The sequence below is a fragment of the Phyllostomus hastatus genome, unplaced genomic scaffold, assembly GCF_019186645.2.
Source record: "Phyllostomus hastatus isolate PE091 unplaced genomic scaffold, TTU_PhHast_1.1 phas_contig_2, whole genome shotgun sequence".
Classification (NCBI taxonomy): Eukaryota; Metazoa; Chordata; class Mammalia; order Chiroptera; family Phyllostomidae; genus Phyllostomus; species Phyllostomus hastatus.
In genome coordinates, this window is record NW_025333718.1 from 2683426 (window position 1) to 2703342 (window position 19917).

Here is a 19917-nt window from a genome sequence, read left to right on the forward strand (position 1 = left end):
GACACAATAGAGTGAATGATTTTTGTGTTTCAGTACATTAAGAAATAATGATCCCTTTGCATTAATTATTTTTATTTACATAAGTAAAATTCACTTTTGAAGTGTCTATTTATGTGTATGTCTGTATGTTTTCTATGGTTCTTCTACATAACTTAATTTTTGTAATTCCCACCACAGATCAGGCTTTAGAGCAGATCCTTCCTCATGCATAACCTGTGGCAACTGCTGATCTCTTTTCTTTTCTTAAAGATTTTATTTTTAGAGAGAGGGGAAGGGAAAGAGAGAAGGAGAGGCAATCTGTGCTTGCCTCTCATGCGCCCCCTACTGGGTATCTGGCCTGCAACCCTGGCATGTGTATGACTGGGAATAGAACCAGTGACCCCTTGGTTTGCAGGTCCATGCTCAGTCCACTGAGCTACACCAGTCAGGGCTAATTTGTTTTTTGTTTCTGTATTTTTGCCTTTTCCAGACTAACAACTAAATGGAATCACATATGTAACCTTTGGTTACATAAGCTTTTTTTACTCAGCATACTAGCTCCCCCCCTTTTTTTTAACTAAGTAGTATTCCATTATGTGGATGTACCACCGTTTGTTCATTAATTATTGAAGATTATTTCCAGTTTATTTTGCTTTCCTCTAGTTTTTTAAAGTGGAAGTTTATTGATTTAAAACCATTTTTCTTTTCAGTAAAAATAATGCCGTAAGATTTTTTCTGAAGAACTGTTTAGCTCTTTCCTACAAGTTTTAATTTTTGGTATTTTCACTTTAATTCAGTTCAAAATACTTTTCCTTGAGGCATTCTTTTTGAGATGAGATGTACATCAGATAGTGGTATGTTGCTTCCAGATTATTTGGTGATTTTTCAGATATTCTGTTATTGATTTCTAATTTAATTCATTATTGTCTGTGAACATATTTTGAATAATTTCAGTTCTTAAAGATATAATGAAAGCTGTCTTGATGAATGCTCATTGTGCACTTGAGAAAAATGTGTAGCTTGCTTTTTGGGAGTGGGATGCTCAGTAAATGCTAATCAGATCAAATTAGTTGATACTAGGTTGTCCAAGTCTAATATATCTTGTCTGACTTTTTACCTGCTTGTTCTGTTGATTATTGAGAGGAGGGTTGCAGACATAATTGTGGATTTGTCTTTTTCCTATCAGTTTTTGCTTCATGTACTTTGTTAGGAAGTGTTTCCTCTGCTTCTATTTTCTGGAAGACATTATAGGAATTGGTATTATCTTTTTCTTACATGTTTGTTTGAATTTGCTGTTAAAGCCATCTGGGCCTCATAAGGATTTAATTGATGATGCGTAGATATAGGTCTATTCAAATTATATATTTTTTCTTGTGTGTTTGGTAGATTGTGCCTTTCAAGGAATTGGTTCGTTTCCTCTGTAGTCAGATTCGTGGGCATGACACTAGTCATGAAGTGTTAAAGCTCCTCTTTCATTTCCGATATTAGTAATTTGTTTTCTTTCTTATCTTGTTTAGCCTGGTTAGAGAAGTTTATGCATTTTATTGACCTTTTCAAAAAATGAAAAGGTGATTTTGATTTTGTTGATTTTTTTTCTCTTTTGTTTTATTGGTTTCTCTTCTACTTTTCATTATTTCTTCTTGCTTTAGGTTTGATCTTTCTATAGTTTCTAATGGTGGAAATGTATTGACTTAAGATCTTTTCTATATGCATTTAGTATTACAATGTTCTCCCTTCCTTGCTCTTGCTGCATTTCATAAATTTTGATAAGTTGTAGTTTAATTTTTATTTACTTCAAAGTATTTTTAATTGGTTTTGAGACTTTTGACACATGTATTATTTAAAAGTGTGCTGTTTAATCTAAGTACTTTGGGATTTTTCTAGCTATATTTGTTAATTTCTAGTTTAATTCTGTTACAAACTGAGAGTATACTTTGTATGATTTTTGTTCTTTTGATTTTGTTGAGCTGTGCTTTGTGGCCCAGGTTCTGATTTTGCTTGATAAATGTTCCATGTGAGCTTTAAGAGGTATATACAGGGGTGAGCAAAATTAGGTTTTCATTCAATCACCTCATGAAGCAGTGGGGCTAACCCAAGCAGGTCACTGAAATTCAGGTTGTTTAGTGATTTTTCAAAGACTACGATGTGTAAATAATGTAAATACATGTGTAAATAATGAAGGCCAGCAATTTGAGCACTTATGAGATTGTATCTAAAGTGTACTGTGCCATTGTCATATTCTTCTGAGTTAATAAAGCTATTCTAATAATCATAATCTGTTTTTTCCATAGCAACAACTCTAAATCTACTTTTGCGCACTCCTGTATTTTCTGCTATAAATTTTATAATTTCTGTTACTATATTTTCCATTGTAAAATTCCCATTTGACTCTCTTTATACCTTCTAATTCTTTGCTGAGAACTTCTGTCTTATTTGCTTTAAGAGTATTTGTCCTCACCTTTTGAAGCTTTGTTATGATAGCTTTTCTAGTCTGTCATTCAACACATGAATAATTTTATGACATCCCTCAATCCTAGGGAGAGAGAGCTGGCTTTTCTTGGGACTCTTTCCATCTTTGCCATGGACAGCTCGCATTTTCTGGGCTATTCTAGCACCCTGCTGGGATATTAGGGGCAGTGCTGTAAACCTCCCATGATGTTCTCACCACCAGATTGTCCCTCAAGATTTAATCTTCCTGCTTTCATCAGCTTTCACAGGCTTCTTCTAGTTGCTTTATCTGTTTAAGCTAAGGTTGGATGTAGATATTGGGAGAGATAGGATGGAGTGTACAATAAGAGAAAGTGAAGTGTGCTACTCCATTTTGTCTAGAGCTCCCAATACCTAGATTTATTTTAAAATAAGTTATGTGCTCCTTTTTGTCAGTCAGTATTTAATGGTAGTTTCTTGTTACTACTACTTTGCAGAAATCCCGGAATGAGGAAATGACCAGCACAGCTGACAGTATGTGCACAGGTGGGGCGAAAGTGACTGTACCATTTTTATGTAAATATGAAGAACCTGATTTTATTACCAAATCTATTGGTTCACCATCTATTTTATCTGGAACTGTGGACAAACCCGTCGATTTGTCTACTGGAAAGGAAAATGATGCAGATTCTACAAGCCAAGGTAAAATTTGATACATGTTTTCAAAAATCTTCTGTGTATACATTGTATAAAGTACATCTGTATGATTGAAAAGATAGACTTTTAAATGTAGATCCTAGACAATCCCTTTCTTAAAACAAATTTTGAAATATATAAAGGGGTATAAGATACAATTGTGCTTTCATGGAAATTTTCTTTGTGATAGAATTTTCATTTGTAGTGCTACTCTTATTCATAGCAGTATGTTACAAGCACTACAGTGGATGCCTGGAACTGCAGATAATACTGAACACTGTATATAGTTTGTGTGTGTGTGTGTGTGTGTGTGTGTGTGTGTGTGTAGATAGATAGATAGATAGATAGATAGATATAGATAGTCATCCCTCTGTATCAGTGGGGGAATGGTTCTAGGATTCCCTGTGGCCTGCCCCATAAATACCAAAATATGTGGGCTTACTTATATGCAGGTTCTTTTCAGTAAGTGCTGGAAATGTACTTTCTCTTTCCTATGATTTTTTTTATTGTTGTTCAAGTATAGTTGTCTCCATTTTTCACCCACCACTCCCCTGCATACCACCCATCCCCTCCTCGCACCCTTGATCCTCCCAAACTTTGATTATATCCATGTGTCCTTTATACATGTTCCCTGATGACCCTTCTGATTATTTCCCCCGTTACCCTCCCTCCACCTTCCCTTCTGGTTGCTGTCAGATTGTTCTTTATTTCAATGTCTCTGGTTATATTTTGCTTGCTTGCTTTTCTTGTTGATTAGGTTCCACCTATAAGTGAGATCATATGGTATTTGTCTTTCACTGCCTGGCTTATTTCACTTAGCATAGTGCTCTCCTGATCCATCCACGCTGTCACAAAGTGTAGGAGCTCCTTCTTTCTACTGTATAGGATTCCATTGTGTGATGTACCATCCTTTTTTAATTCACTCATTTACTGATGGGCACTGAAGTTGTTTCCAACATTTGGCTATTATAATTTGTGCTGCTATGAACATTGAAGTGCATAGGTTCTTTTAACTTGGTGTTTCAGGTTTCTTAGGGTATAATCCCAGCAGTGGAATTGCTGGCTCAAAAGGCAGTTTTATTGTTTTTAGTTTTCTGAGGAAATTCCATACTATTTTCCACAGTGGCTTCAAAAGTCTGCATTCCCACCAACAGTGCACTAGGCTTCCCTTTTCTCCACAACCTCGCCAGAACTTGTGTGTTGATTTGTTTATGACGGCCATTCAGACCATTCTGAAGTGGTATCTCATTTTGGTTTTAAATTGCATCTCTCTGATGGCTAGTGATATCCTTTCCTATATATCTGGGCTCTTCATATGTCCTCTTTGGAGAAGTGTCTGTTCAGGTCCTTTGGCCCATTTTTTAATTGGGTTTTTTGTCTTCCTGGAGTGGAGTTGTGTGAGTTCTTTATCTATTTTGGAGATCAAACCCTTGTCCAAGGTGTCATTTGCAAATATATTTTTCTGTATGGTTGGTTCCCTTTTCATTTTGCTGATGTTTTCTTTAGTTGTGCAGAAGCTTTTTATTTTTTTTTTATGAAGTCCCATTTGTTTATTCTTTCTTTTATGTCCCTTGCTCAAGTGGACATGTTGGTAAAAATATTGTTGTGTGGAATATCTGAGATTATCCTGCCTATGTTCTCCTCTAGGACTTTTTTAGTGTTGCAACTTATGTTTAGGTCTTTTCTACACCTTGGGTTAATTTTTGTGTATGGTGTAAGTTGATGGTTGAGTTTCATTTTTTTGCATGTAATTGTCCAGCTTTTTCAACAGCATTCTTTGAAGAGGGTATTTTTACTCCATTTGTGCTTCTTCCCCCTTTGTAGAAAATTAATTGACCATAGACATTTGGGTTTATTTCTGGGCTCCTTATTCTATTCAATTGATCTATATGTCTGTTATTATGCCAGTACCAGCTGTTTTGATTCTGGTAGCCTTGCAATACAGTTTGATATCAGGTATTATGATTCCTCTAACTTTGTTGTTCTTTCTCAAAATTGCTGCAGCTATTCAGGATCATTTATGGTTCCATCTAAATTTCTGAAATGTTTCTTCTGTATCTATGAAATATGTCATTGGTATTTTAATAGGGATTGTGTTGACTGTATAAATTGCTTTGGGTGGTATGGACATTTTGATCATGTTCTGCCAATCCATGAAGATAGTGTATGTTTCCATTGGTTTACGTCTTCCTTAATTTCTTTCTTCAGTGCTGTGTAGTTTTCTGAGTACAGGTCTTTTACGTCCTGGGTTAGGTTTATTTCTAGGTACTTTATTTTTCTTGTTGCTATATAGCAAATGTTTTTTTTTCTTCCTGATTTCTGTTTCTGGTATTTTGTTGTTGGTGTACAAACATGCCTTAGATTTCTGAATATTGACTTTGTATCCCACTGTTTTGCTAAATTCACTTAGTAGATGGAGTAGTTTTTTGGTGGAGTCTGTAGGGTTTTCTACGTACACTATCATGTCATCTGCAAACAGTGACAGTATTACCTCCTTCTTTCCAATTTGGATGCCTTTTATTTCTTTTTCTTGTCTCAGTGCTGTGGCTATGACTTCATATACTATGTGAAATAGGATTGGTGAGAACAGACATCCTTATCTTGCTGATCTTAGTGGGGATGCTTGTACTTTTTGCCTGTTATGTGACTGTAGGTTTCTAGTATGTGGCCTTTATTATGTTGAGGTATGCTCCCTGTACTCCCACTTTGCTGAGTGTTTTTTATCACAAATGGGTGCTGTACTTTATCAAATGCTTTTTCTGCACCTGTTGATTTGATCATGTAATTTTTTCTTTCCTTTGGTTTTTGTGAAATATTTTATGTATTGATTTGTGAATATTGTACCATCCTTGCACCTCTGGGGTGAATCCCACTTTATCATGGTGTATGATCTTTTTAATGTATTGCTGAATGTGGTTTGCCAATATTTTTTTGAAGATTTTAGCACCTATATTCATCAGCAATATAGGCTTGTAGTAGTGTTCTTTGTTGTGTCTTTTTCTGGTTTTGGGATTATGGTGATGCTGGCTTCATACAAAGAGTTTGGGAGTCTTCTACCATTTTGGGTTTTTTGGAATAGTCATAGAAGTATAGGGGTTAGGTCTTCCTAAAATGTTTTATAAAATTCTCTTACTACACCGACTGATCCAGGGCTTTAGTGTACAGGGAGATTTTGATTGCTGCTTCGATTTCACCACTTGTTTTCCCTCTGTTCAGGTTTTCCGCTTCTGCCTTATTCATTTTTGGAAGATTGTATTTTTCTAGAAATTTGTCCATTTCATCCAGGTTTTCAAATTTCTTGGCATATAGTTCTTTGTGTAATTTCTACAATCCATTGTATTATAGATCTGTTGTTTTTCTCTTCTTTCATTTCTGATTTTAGTTATTTGGGTCCTTTCTATTTTTTCTTGATGAGTCTGCTTAAAGGCTTGTCGATTTTGTTTATCTTTTCAAAAAACCAGCTCTTGGATTCATTGATTCTTAGAATTGTGCTTTTACTCTCTATGTCATTTAATTCTGCTCTGAATTTGGTCATTTCCTTCCTTGTACTCACTCTGGGCTTTGTTTGTTCTTCCTCCATTTCTTGTAGATGTAGGGTTAGGTTGTTTATTTGAAATGTTCTGTCTTTTTTACTTAGGCCTGTATCACTATGACCTTCCGTCTCAGGACTGCCTTTGTTGTGTCCGATAAGTTTTGGACTGTTTTGTGTTTATTTTCATTTGTTTCCAGAATCTCTTTGATTACTTCCTTGTTCTCATTATTCACCCATTCATTGTTTAATAGCATGCTGTCAGATCTTCTCAAATATGAATGTTTTTGAGTTTTTTTCCTTGAGATTGGTTTATAGTTTCAGGCTCTTGTGGTTGGAGAAAATGCTTGATATGATTTCAGTTTTCCTGAATTTGTAGAGACCTGTTTTGTTTGTTACCATGTGGTCTATCTTGGAAAATGTTCCATGTGCATTTGAAAAGAATGTCTATTTTGCTTATTTGGGATGAAAGTTTCTCTATATATGGGTAGATCTATATTTGTGTGTGTGTGTGTGTGTGTGTGTGTAATGGTAGCTAGCTTGAGTCTTTAGTTTCCCATTCAGCTAGCCTCGTATTACCCGTGTAGTCTGCTGCCTTGTGCAAGTCCTCTCAGCCATCCCTGTCTCACCCATGCGGTACCACCTTGCTGTGGGTCCTTTCCACCTGCCTGACTGCCTGTCTCCGTCCCTCCTACCAGTCTGCTGAATGTTTGTTTAATTCGTTGGTTGTCGGAGTTCCACCCATTTTGATTTTCTGGCACATCTGGTTGCTTATTGTTTTTAGATTGGTTATTAGCCTCCTTTTGGTTGTGTGAGGAAGCAAAGTGTTTCTACCCATGCCTCCATTGTGACCAGAACCACCCTATGTCTTTTGATTGGAGCATTTAGTCTATTTACATTTAAACTTATTATTGATAGGTACTTATTTTTCCCCCTTTGTACCTGTGTTCCTCTCGCGCGCGCGCTCTCTCTCTCTCTCTCTCTCTCTCTCTCTCTCTCTCTCTCTCTCTCTCTCTCTCTCTCTTCCTCTCTTCCTCTTCCTCTTAAAGCAGTCTCTTTAGCATATCTTGCAGTGCTGCTATGGTGGAACTGTATTCTTTCAGTCTTCCTTTGTCTGGGCAACTCCTTATTTTGCCCTCCATTTCAGTTAAGAACCTGGCTGGGTGGAATAGTCTTGGTTGCAGGCCTTTGCTTTTCATTACTTGGAATATTTCTTAACATTCCCTTCTGGTTTGTAGTGTTTCTGTTGAGAAATCTGTTGCTAATATAGCCAAATTGGAGTTTTCTTGTGTTACTTCTTGTATCTCCTTTGTTGCTTTTAAGGTTCTCTCTTTGTCTTTTAAACTTGGCATTTTAATTATGGTGTGTTTTAGACTATAGCCCTCTTTGGGTTCATCTTTTAAAAATTTTTTTATTTTATTTTTTTTTTAATTTTAATTCTTGTTCAAGTAGTCTTTGGGTTCATCTTGATTGGGATCCTCTGTGCTTCCTGAGCTTTCTTGCCTTTTCCCCTCTCCAGGTTCGGGAAGTTTCTGTCATTATTTTTTCAAACAGGATTTCTATCCCTTGCTCCTCTCTTCTCCTGGTATTCCTATTATTTGAATGTTGTGTTTCATGTTTTCTTGTAGTTCCCTTAAATTGTCTTCATATTTTTTGAGTATTTGTTCTCGTAGCTGCTCTTCCTGGGTATTTCTTTCATACCTTGTCTTCCAGCTCACTAATTTGGTCTCTGCTTTATCTAACCAGTTTGTAAGTCCCTCTAGTGTATTTTTTTTGTTGTTGTTTTTACTTCAGAAATTGTATTCTTCATGTCTTCCTGGTTCTTTTTATAGTTTCTATTTCCTTTTTCTTATTCTTGTCATTCTTACTCAGTTCCTTTATAGTTGTCATTGAGTTCCTTGAGCATCCTTATAAACATTATTTGGAATTCTATATCTGATCATTTGCTTGCCTCAACTTCATTTAGCTCATTTATCGAGGCATTTTCTGTCCTTTTGATTGCAGGGGGTGAGGTTTGTCTCCCCATTTTAGGTGACTCTTTTTGTTTGTTTCTGCGATTCCCATTGCTCTGCTCTTCCTGCTATACTGTGATAGGAGTTCTATGAGACTCAGTGGCACAGTCTCTTTGATCTCCTTGTCTGGATGCTCTCTAGGTTTGTTGCCCTTTCTTCCATTTGTGTGGGTTCTCTTGTTGTACTTGTCCTTTTCCTGTTGTTGGCTCCTTTTTTGCTGGGTTTTCCCCTCCAGTGTGTTTACTGGTATTTACAACTCCCACTTTGTCTTGTGTGTGATCAAGGGCAGAGTGAAGGTGAAATGGAGTAAGGCAGCGGGAGAATATTCTATGGGATTTAAAGTACTATCAAGTGGAGGACAAATAGGATATCCTTTGGAGAAGTACAGCAATAACTGTGATATTTCACCCAACTAGCCACTTTCTATAAAAGGTGAAAAAGAGATAAGACTCTTATCAGAAGGGAAAAAGAATGTGAGCTGACTCCAGAAAGCTGAGTGCTTATGCTAGGTTAGATAGTCAGATATAGTGAGAGTAAGTGCTAGAAACTTGGCATATTGTGTGAGAGGATAAAGTTTACTAAAACAGTAATAAAGCTCAGGAAGGTAGTGAAATGGGCCAAGACAGACCAGGATGAGGTACTGTGTGGGAATTGGAAAAAGAAAAAAATGACAAGGAATATATGATCTGTGTAAAAAGAATAAAAAGTGAAAGAACAAGAGTAGTGTGTTATTGGAATACAATGAAGGAAAAGAAATTAAAATGAAATATGAAAGGGAGAACAAAGAAAACCAGTCAAACAATGAAATCAAAGAAAACAGAAGGAATAGAAATAAAAAAATAAAATTAATAACAAAAACCTTATTTTTTGTTATACTATTTTTACTTATTATTTTTAATAATAAGTAAAATCCTCCCTATTATTATTTTTAATAATAAGTAAAAATAAAAGATAAAAAGGGGAACAAAAAACCTAATCAAATGATGAAATCAAACAAACAGACAAAACAAATTAAATGGAAAGAAGAGAAATAAAAAAATAAAAATAACAAAAAAATGCAACTTCTCAAGGATAGTAATACGAAATTTGTCTCAGCTGCTGTTAGCCTTCTGAATTCTTTCTGTATCTGTCTTTGGTCTTTTCACAGCTCCAGGTCTTCTTGTCTTACAGTTGAAAAAAAAGGGCAAAGCCTCCTACTGACTTTAAACCTGCCAAGGGGGTTTTGCTGGTTTTCCTGGATGCTGTAGGCAGGGGGAGGCTGGGCTCTGTTTTTTTCCTTCCCTGTTGTTCAGTGAGGTTGGGGGCTCAATCTGGGCTACAATATTCACAGGTGCCCAGTTTCCAGCCCTTGCCCTCATAGCACTGTGGCCCATGCTGTCCACTCTGTGCATATTTGCCAGGCAGGCACCTGTAATCCACCTTGTTGGCCAACCCTTTGATTAGTCCCTGGGGTGCACTGAGTGGGTGCAAATTGCCCCCTTCATCCTCCCTCTTTGTTGGCCTGGACACTGCTCTTGTGCGATGTCCCTTCAGGGCAGTTTAGTTCCTCTATTGTAATAAGTCTCTCTGGACCTCCTGAGTCCCTGCTGCCCCCCTTTGATCAATTTGTGAGGTGCCCTGAGTGGCAGCAAATAGTACCATCCCTCCTCCCTCTTTGGTGGCCAGGAAGCTGTGCTTCAGTGGAAGCTGTAGCTCCAGTAAGAAGCTATGCTCCTTGCATGCACAGCTGCTGAGAGCTGTTTTTGAGTGAATTCCCTGTGGCCAGCTGGTCCTGACAAGCTCCCAGTTTTCCACACAAACCAACTCTCTGACCAGTCCAGAGACTATCTGGGTCATGGCCAGTCGTGGCCCATCTCTAGGTGTCACCTGGTTCCCCAATTTCTCTGGTAGTGTCCCAGCCAACAGCAGTCCCAGCTGGGATATGCCTCTGGCTGTGTGTCTCTTACTGCATCTATCCCCCCAGCAAGTGTAAGCACCCAGGTCTCTCCTGGCAGGGGCCTGTGACTTCCCTACTCTAGAAGGGGAGGGAGCTGCTAAGCTACAGTCATTGATCTGGCTCTTCTCCAAAGCTCTTTGGCAGTGGGGCTCTCCAGCACACAGCCTAGGAACCTCCTGGTCAGCCTACAAAATCTCCTTACTGTCAGTTTTTAAAAGTACTCTGCAACCTTTGACTTCCAGACTTCACACTAGCTATGATCCTGTTGGCTGTTCACTTTGTTCTTCAGAAGATTGGCTAGGTGTCCCAGTTGGGTGTATGAGCAAGTGGGTTCAGCTCCCATCTACCTCGCTGCCATCTTCCATCCTTATGATTTTCTTAACATTATCCTTTCTCAAGCTTACTTTATTTTAAGAATATGATATATAATACATGTAACATACAAAATATGTGTTCATCAATTTCTGGGCAACGGCAGGCTATTAATAGTTAAGTTTTGAGGGAAGTCACATGTTATTTGTGGATTTTAAATTGTGTTTGGGGGGTTGGTTCCCCTAACCCCACATGTTGTTCACAGGTCAGCTGTTTTTAAATGTCTTTCTTTTTTAAGTTAAATGAAGTATTTGGTTATAATAATCAATATTTAATATGCTTTACCCCCTTTTCATTTCATTTGATATTAGGAGAGTGGAATATTTTAAAATTGTGTTGCTTTATATGTATACATTCTCTGTGTTACCTAATTTTTTTCAAAGTAGTTCCTGAATAAATTACAAATATTACATGTTTAGGCACTTCGGAGTTTTAAAATGCTAGAAGAGTAAGGTACTTTAGACCTAATACCACATTTTCAGATGAGGAAAGTAAAGCAGAGTAATTAATAGATCATGCAGTTGCACTCTGGCAGAATTAAAATGAGACCCCAAAACTCCTGAAGATCAAATATTTTTTAAAAATCCAGGTTTTATGAGCTTATCATTTATGATAGAGAACACAAAAATTCTTTATGAAGATGTTTCCTAAAATCCTGCCTTTGACTTAATGTTTTAGATTATAGAAGATAGTATTAAGACACAACTGTATGCTTCTATATCTCATGTAGTATAGATCTACATTATGTTTTTTTAAAAAATTGTACTTGGCATGGTTTTGGTGTAGTGTGTATTGAGAATAGTACCTGTAAACTTAGAAATTCTGAGGAAGCTCAGAATTGTCTGAATTTTGTAACTTTTCTTCAGAGAAATAACCTGAAGATAAATGCTCCACATCCACCCCCCAAACCCTGCAGTAGTAGAAAAGATTCTACCCCCATTGGCTCTGGGTCCTCGAGAAAACTTTGATATTTAATGTATATTAAATGAAATATTAAATTATCTTTTACTTTTGCCAGTGGAAAGCAAAACGATTTCATTTGGATTTGGAAGCAGCACAGGGCTTTCATTTGCAGACTTGGCTTCCAGTAATTCTGGGGATTTTGCTTTTGGTTCCAAAGGTAAGATTAGGCAAAGGGATTTTAATGATTATGGTACAGAATTTAAGCACAACTGCAACTAGTCCTTTGCCACAGTGTTGTAACTAAGTTGGATATCTCTTCCCCTGTTCCCACCCTCTAGTTTGTTTTTAATAAGGAAGGACTTCTATATTTTACTTTTATTTTTGATGTTTATTACTATAATTATAAGAATTTTCTCTTAATTGTATGTACATGATGCTGCTAGTCCTCCCGTTCTTGAAATGCAGAACCTGGAAAGGTTTGGAATAAACTTGTTTTTGATACATTCATTGTTCTTTTAGTTGTACTTTTAGATTTGATTGGTAAATATTGCAAGATTTGTGCACCTGTATTTTTTAAGGAGATTATTTTGTACCTTTCTATTTTTGCAACATCCTTGATTTTAATTAAAGGTCTGTGCTAATTTATTGTGCTAAATTTATAATTGGTCAGCTTTCTTGTCTTTTTCAGTGGCTTTTTTTTTCTTTTCCTTTTCCCCTTTCTCTTCCCCTTCCTCTCTTTTCTTTTTTTGTCCATTTTACTGTTTTCTGTAGAAAACCCATTTCCTTGTTTCAGGTGTATGGCATGTTATATTTTCTCATTCTTAGTAATTGTTCTTGTATAAAATGTTTGATTTGTGGAATAAATTTCATTGAAGATATATACTTACATGACTAAATCTAATTTAGAAATAGTGTTCTTCCCTATCACATATTTACACTTGTTTTACACCTCCTGGCACTTAAGAAAACACATGTTATATAACACTTTTAAGGATTACCTTCAGATACTATGTTATGTTGGCATTTATAACTTCATGGATATCAGCTTGCTTTATTTTTATTTTAATTTATTAAGTAACCTGAAATGACAGAATAACAAATCAATAAATACAGTGGTATAGTGGGTAGAATTCTCCACAAAAAATACTGCCAAGTAAAAATTGATGTGCTAGGTTGCTTGTTATAGTACCATATCAATACTCTACAAAGTGTGAAATATGCAAGATTCAAATCTCATCACAGAGACATGCTTTAAGCCTCGCCCACTGACATCACTTCTTACCACCACTTGTTATTTTTCAGTGAGATTATTCAACCTCTTTTAAAAACTACATTTCTTAATTTTATTTGTTCTTAGAGCTGACAGAAGTTTGTGCTTTGTATCTCAGAGAAGGAGGTTTTGGTTTTATCAATTTTTTTTATTTGTATTTTTAATCATCTTCAGATTTTGGTGTTGCTTTTCTTTAAATTCTTGTTACTTTTTTGTATTGAGTACTTTCTTTATTTAGTAAGATTGTGCCAACAAGTGCAAAATAGTATTTGAAACCGTAAATCCCCTGGAATCAATTTTCTTTGTATCCCATAGGTTTTCTTTAGGGAATCTCTAAACTGTTGTAAATTTCTTTCTTTTTTTTTAAGAATGCAATTTTTTTTTTTTTTAGATTTTTTATTTATTCACTTTTAGAGAGGGAAGGGAGGGATGGGGAGAGAGAGAGGGAGAGAGAGAGAGCGGAAGAGAAACATCAATGTGCGGTTGCTGGGGGTCATGGCCTGCAACCCAAGCATGTACCCTGGCTGGGAATCGAACCTGCGACACTTTGGTTCGCAGCCCTCGCTCAATCCACTGAGCTACGCCAGCCAGGGCTGTAAATTTAATAATTTAGAATTTAATCTTTCCTTTTCCATTAAGAGCTTGTAGGACTTAAATTTTTTAAGAAGTTATATACTTCACTATCATGTGGGTATCTTTTTTTTTTTTTAGTTGTTTCTAGTATTTATGGACTCTTTTGATCTTAAAATTTTTGTTTCTGTTGTTTATTTTTTAAAATTCTTCTCTTAATATTATTTCTGTGGTGGTTACTTTTTCTCTCTGTTCGTTTTTTGTTATTTTAATTTTGTTTCTTTTTCTATTTTCTTCTGAAAGTCTTCATACAGGTGTATAACCATTTCATGTCTGTTGTATATAAGTTCATATGGAAACTAAGAGAATAATAAGAAACACTTGCTTAGCTATTGCTGCCTTGGTCAGTGATTGCTATTTTATCATTTTTCCTTCAGATTTAGTAGTATTTTCATTAAACGTGGACATGAAGTGGAAGGCTTCTAGGTACTGTTATCTAGACTGTTATCATGAAATTGATACTGATTATTGAAATGATTAGTTTTATACTTTGCTTTATGAATTCTTCCTCTAGGTCCCAAGAAGGTGATTAGTGGTTTTCATCTCCTGCCTTTCTATTACAATTTCCTGGGAGCTTTAAAAAATTCCCCAAACTACCTGATAGTTATATTGGGTTCCTGGGAATGGTATCATAGAGATTGGTATTTTACACAAGTTCTTGGTGTGATTCTGTTATATACCCAGCATTAAGAACCATTACATTAGAGGAATTTTGAAATTTTCTGCCATACCCTCCAAGGGTATTTGGGATAATTTTTAAAGTTTCTCTGCCTGGGAGGTCCTAAAACAGTTATTTTTGATCCCTAAACCTGAATATCACCTACATCCTTGGTTACTATTCTCAGGAAATCCCCCCACAAATATTTGCATTTGTTTGCAGTATTGTAAGGATTTTTGTCTCTCTTGTTAGTTTTTTTCCTCCTTATTAAATCTGGCTGAGAAGGAATTACTAGTTTAGTTATTTATTTTGTTCTGTTTTCACTGTGCCAACTTTTAAAATGATCTGTTACATTTTTTCTGCTTTGCTTTATGTGTTTTTAGCACCAGATGTAGGGTTCTCTAAGTAGGTAATTCTCATCAGCAAGTGATGAAAAATTAAGCGTGGCTTCCTTCCTGAGATAGTGGAGAATGTATTAGCAGGCTTCATCGTGATCTCTGTTGAGATCACGATGAAGGAACTTTTTTAGTTTTCACCTCTCCAAGGTATTAGGGAAAGAGAATAGTAGTTTTTGTTCTGCATGGGGATGAGGATCCTCTTCACTCCTCACAGTCTAGGATCCCTTGAGGATGTAGTTGGAGTCAGTGAACTTCTGCCAAGGCCTGGCAAAGAAATCTAAGCTCCAACAGTAGTTATTTCAGGAAGTTGAGCTAGAGAAGTATAAACGTAATTTTAGTCTGCTTTGACTAATTTAGAAGTAGTATATTTGGACTCTTTGAGGACATTTTTTGGTTCAAAGCTATTTTTCTCATGTAATAAAGTGTTTTATAAAATAAACTACCTTTGGAGCTGAGCTGAGTTTTGAGAACTTGAAGGTATGTACTTTTAAGAACCTGCTTCATTACTTGAAAGTTCTTATGTGGTTTAGTATCATGAAGTTTACCTAAGGGTCAAATGATATAATCTTGGTATCTCTAAGCATAAACTACTAAATATACTTTGTACTCATTACGTGGGTTACCTTTATATAATAATATAATTTTAAACTTTATAACCAGAAGTATATGTCACATCATTATATATTTAATGCATTGATGAAATAACCTAACTGGAGGATTAAAAGTTTATGAAAACTGTTATAAGTTTTTGTAACTGTTTAAATATTCTGATTTATTCATCAGATAAAAATTTCCAGTGGGCCAATACTGGAGCAACTGTGTTTGGAACACAGTCAACCAGTAAAGTTGGTGAAGAAGAAAATGGTAGTGATGAAGAAGTAGTTTATAATGAAGATATCCATTTTGAACCAATAGTCTCATTACCAGAGGTAAAATATTAAAGAATGAAACTCTTACTGGTAACTTCATATTTTAGGTTTAAAACTTGAGTTGTAGGGCTAGCCTTGTTTGCATTTCTTTTAGAATATTTACAATCTGAAATGAAAACTCTTTATTTTTTAGAAGTTCAGCCTTTAAGTAAAAATTGTCTACTTTTCAAAATATATATATAAATATTGTTTGGCATATTATATACAAAATCATTGGGAAGAGCTAATTTTTTTGTTAGAATATCATGTTCATGTTTGTAACATAATTCTGGGTGCAAAAATACCTATGCTTATACTTGTTAAAGTCCTATCTATAAAAATAAACTGCATTTTCAGGACAAGAACATTGTTTTAGACAAGCTCCTTGGTCAGTTTTTAACCTGAAGCAGTAGTTAATATTTCTCTTGAACAACTTTTTGAAAACTTTTCTTAGGATATAATTTTCAAAAGGAAGATTACTATATAAAAGAAAAATATTTAATGACAAATCAGGTCTTTCCTGCCTTACCTAAATCAGATGTATTCTAGCCCTAGGATATTACCATTTATTTTGATACTGTAGTTTAAATTCTGTCAATGTCATTACAAAGAGCATATTTTTAGGAATTTGAATCTTTGGAAATTGTTATGGATATATGTTATAAGCAGCAGCTTTATTTTTCATCTATCATAGGTAGAAGTAAAATCTGGAGAAGAAGATGAAGAAATTTTATTTAAAGAGAGAGCCAAACTTTATAGATGGGATCGAGATGTCAGTCAGTGGAAGGAGCGTGGTGTTGGAGATATTAAGATTCTTTGGCATACACTGAAGAATTACTATCGTATCTTAATGAGAAGAGACCAAGTCTTTAAAGTGTGTGCAAACCATGTAATTACCAAAACAATGGAATTGAAGCCCTTAAATGTTTCGAACAATGCTTTAGTTTGGACTGCCTCGGATTATGCTGGTACATTCAAATGCTACTTTTCAGTTTTTGGGCTTTGTTTCTAAAATCTATAACAAATACAACAGTTATTTCGATACTGAGGTCATTGTACTGTGTTGTTGTTGTTGTTTAATAGATGGAGAAGCCAAAGTGGAACAGCTTGCAGTGAGATTTAAAACTAAAGAAATGGCTGATTGTTTTAAGAAAAAATTTGAAGAATGTCAACAGAACTTATTGAAACTCCAGAAAGAACAGGTATCAGTGACAGCAGAATTATCAAAGGAGACAAATCCCGTGGTGTTCTTTGATGTATGTGCAGATGATGAACCTCTAGGACGTATAACCATGGAATTATTTTCAAACATTGTTCCTCAAACTGCTGAGAACTTTAGAGTGCTATGCACTGGAGAGAAGGGTTTTGGTTTCAAGAACTCCATTTTTCACAGAGTAATTCCAGATTTCATTTGCCAAGTAAGTATTGACTATGTATCACAACTGAAGCCTAGAAAAGTACACCACACTAACTGGGGAATTTGAGTGTTTCTTCTCACTTGTAATTTTCTTAAGATTTCTTTAGCTTTTCCACACATTAGTTGGTATTGCCACCCCAGCACTCTACCCCCGCAAAAACTTTCAACATAAAGTGGTTGAAATTTCTAATACTTTAAACCTGCTATTAAATTGAGGGTGGGAAAAAGACTTGTTGGCATTTTCATCTTCTTTCAAAATGGATATTTCTTAGTTTTCAAACTATATTTCTCAAGCAATCTGGTGTTTAGGACTTACCCTTTAGTGGTTAAGTTAGTCCTGTGTGTATTTTAATATTTTATTCAGGATGCCTATTAATCAAAAAATTTTTTCAGGGTGGAGATATCACCAAACATGATGGAACAGGAGGACGGTCCATTTATGGAGATAAATTTGAAGATGAAAATTTTCATGTGAAACATACTGGTCCTGGCTTACTATCAATGGCTAATCGAGGCCAACATACCAATAATTCTCAATTTTTTATAACACTGAAAAAAGCAGAACATTTGGACTTTAAGCATGTAGTATTTGGATTTGTTAAAGATGGCATGGATACTGTGAAAAAGATTGAATCATTTGGTTCTCCTAAAGGATCTGTTAGTCGAAGAATTATTATCATAGAATGTGGACAGATATAAAATCATTGTTTTTCTTAGTAAATTTTACCTGTATAAACAATTGAATTGAAGCTTAGCTATTACGACAGTATGGTAATTATGTTCAGCTTTTGAAAATGGAGGTTTCCAAAGTATAAATGTAAAATTGCAGCTTATAGCTGTTGTTACTTTTTAATGTGTTATAATTGACCTTGCATGGTGTGAAATAAAAGTTTAAACACTGGTTTATTTCAGGTGTACTTGTGTTTATGTACTCCTGACCTATCTGTAGTAAAATGGAATAATACTAATCTTGTTAAAAGCAATAGATCTTCTCATACCATTGAAAGAATATTATATAAACAATAATTCATTTGAAGATATCAGACTTAATGCATGGATATACTTACCATTTGAATAAAGGGACCAAAACTTGGATAATTTTTATTTTAGATTTCAAAATAATATTTGGTAATTTTAACTATCAGTGTGGTCAATTATGTATAGAGACTCATTTATGAATGGGGTAGAGCCCATATGGTAGAGACTTAACCAAAGTGCTCTTCTATAATCCTTGCACCTCCTGTATAGTTAACTTCTAAGTAGAGTATCTTTTCTTAAAATGATATGTAGCTTCTTATGCCCTTTCAAAGGTATTAAGTTAACTTTTACATTTTAAACAAGTTGAGTATTTCCTTAGATTTTAAAAAAATTTTCTGTCATCTGTTTCTACTACCTCAAACTGCAGCTTGGTTCTTAATAGAACTTGCATATTTCCTTACAGTTATTGTGATAAAGTATGACTATTTTAAAAAGGTCTATACCATGTTCTTTGGTTAAAGATTTGCTTTATACTAGATTGTTGCAGTACTTTTTTCTGGTGAATTTTGTAGCAAAAATAAAGTGACAATTGTTAACAGCCATGCCATTTTAAAAATTTATTACTTGTGCATCTAATTGTTTGCTCATTCTAGAACCAAAGTGAGGAGAATAATTAAAGGTCTGTAAACAGCTTTGCCACATAATTTCCAGAGTTCCCAAGGAAGTGACTTATTTCAAGTTTGATATACACTGAAAACTTACTTGGAAATGGCTAGTGTCAAAAGTTAGACTGCTAAAAAGGGGGATGTTCTCATCAACCCGCTCAATATAGAACTACAAAGAAGCTAGTTAGAGCACAAAATCTTAAGTAGTTTCGTCATTCCAATCACTAAGAGTGGCTGCCTTGACCCTCCTGTGTTCTTCCCAGTGAACTCGTATTTAGTAAAGGATAGTTGGGTTTATTCTGTTGTTTAATGATTTGGAAATAGTCTATCCTGTAGTAAGTACTTGTTCTGTTCTACCTCCAGTTGAGAAGGGTGGCATGTGTGGTTTGTGTGAGTAATGAAGGATGGAATACCATCACTAAACCCACTTGGCCATAAAGCCAGGTAACTGAAATAAACCTACTCCAGTGTATCAGAGAACTTTATGAACTTTAAAGAGAACAATGGACTACATGCATGTACATTTATTTAACAGTAAGAATTGGCTCCTTTGGAAACTTAAGTAGTATAAGTTGCTGTAAAGTGTGTTGAATTTTTCAGCTGGGACAGCTAATACCTTTGTCCTAATTTTAGAACATCCAAGTAAAGGCAAGTGCTTATTTATTTACTTATTTAAAGATTTTCTTTAGTTTTAGAGGGAAAAGCAGGGAGAAAGAGGGAAAAAAGCATCAATGTGAGGTTGCCTCTTGTGACTCTGCTACTGGGAACCTTGTGGAAACCTAGGTGTGTGTCCTGACTGGAAATCGAACCTGTCACCCTTTGGTTCACAGGTTGGTTACTCAATCCACTGATCCACACCAGCAGGGGTACCTCTTTTTTTTTTTTTTTAAAGAAATCAGCGCTATCCTAAAGCACTTCAATTTTGAATTAAAGAAATTTAAAAACACACCTTGATCAAAAATTTCATTAAAAATGACTAGCAAACTGCCTTTTCCAGTATTGATATTCCAAAAATGCTTAAAAGTGCCTCGAGGCATTTTTAAGAAAGACTGTCATAATTCAGGAAACGGCTTTGTGATTTCTCTGTTACTTAACTGCTGATGTGACATAAATGTACATGTTAATGTCTTTTTAGAAAA

The 19917-nt window shown here is 35.3% G+C and overlaps 1 protein-coding gene across 2 annotated transcripts in view; it reads left to right on the plus strand.

Annotated features, from left to right (window-relative positions):
• RANBP2 (RAN binding protein 2) overlaps positions 1-18723 on the plus strand; it is a 90540-nt gene extending 71817 nt beyond the window's left edge. For both annotated transcript variants that reach the window (XM_045835233.1, XM_045835234.1), the window contains 6 exons: positions 2904-3108; positions 11970-12071; positions 15594-15739; positions 16413-16686; positions 16802-17136; positions 17529-18723. In XM_045835233.1, coding sequence (XP_045691189.1) covers positions 2904-3108; positions 11970-12071; positions 15594-15739; positions 16413-16686; positions 16802-17136; positions 17529-17834 — 1368 coding nt within the window. In that variant the 3' untranslated portion in view covers positions 17835-18723. The remainder of the gene's footprint in view (positions 1-2903; positions 3109-11969; positions 12072-15593; positions 15740-16412; positions 16687-16801; positions 17137-17528) is intronic.
• The last annotated feature ends 1194 nt before the right edge of the window (positions 18724-19917 follow it).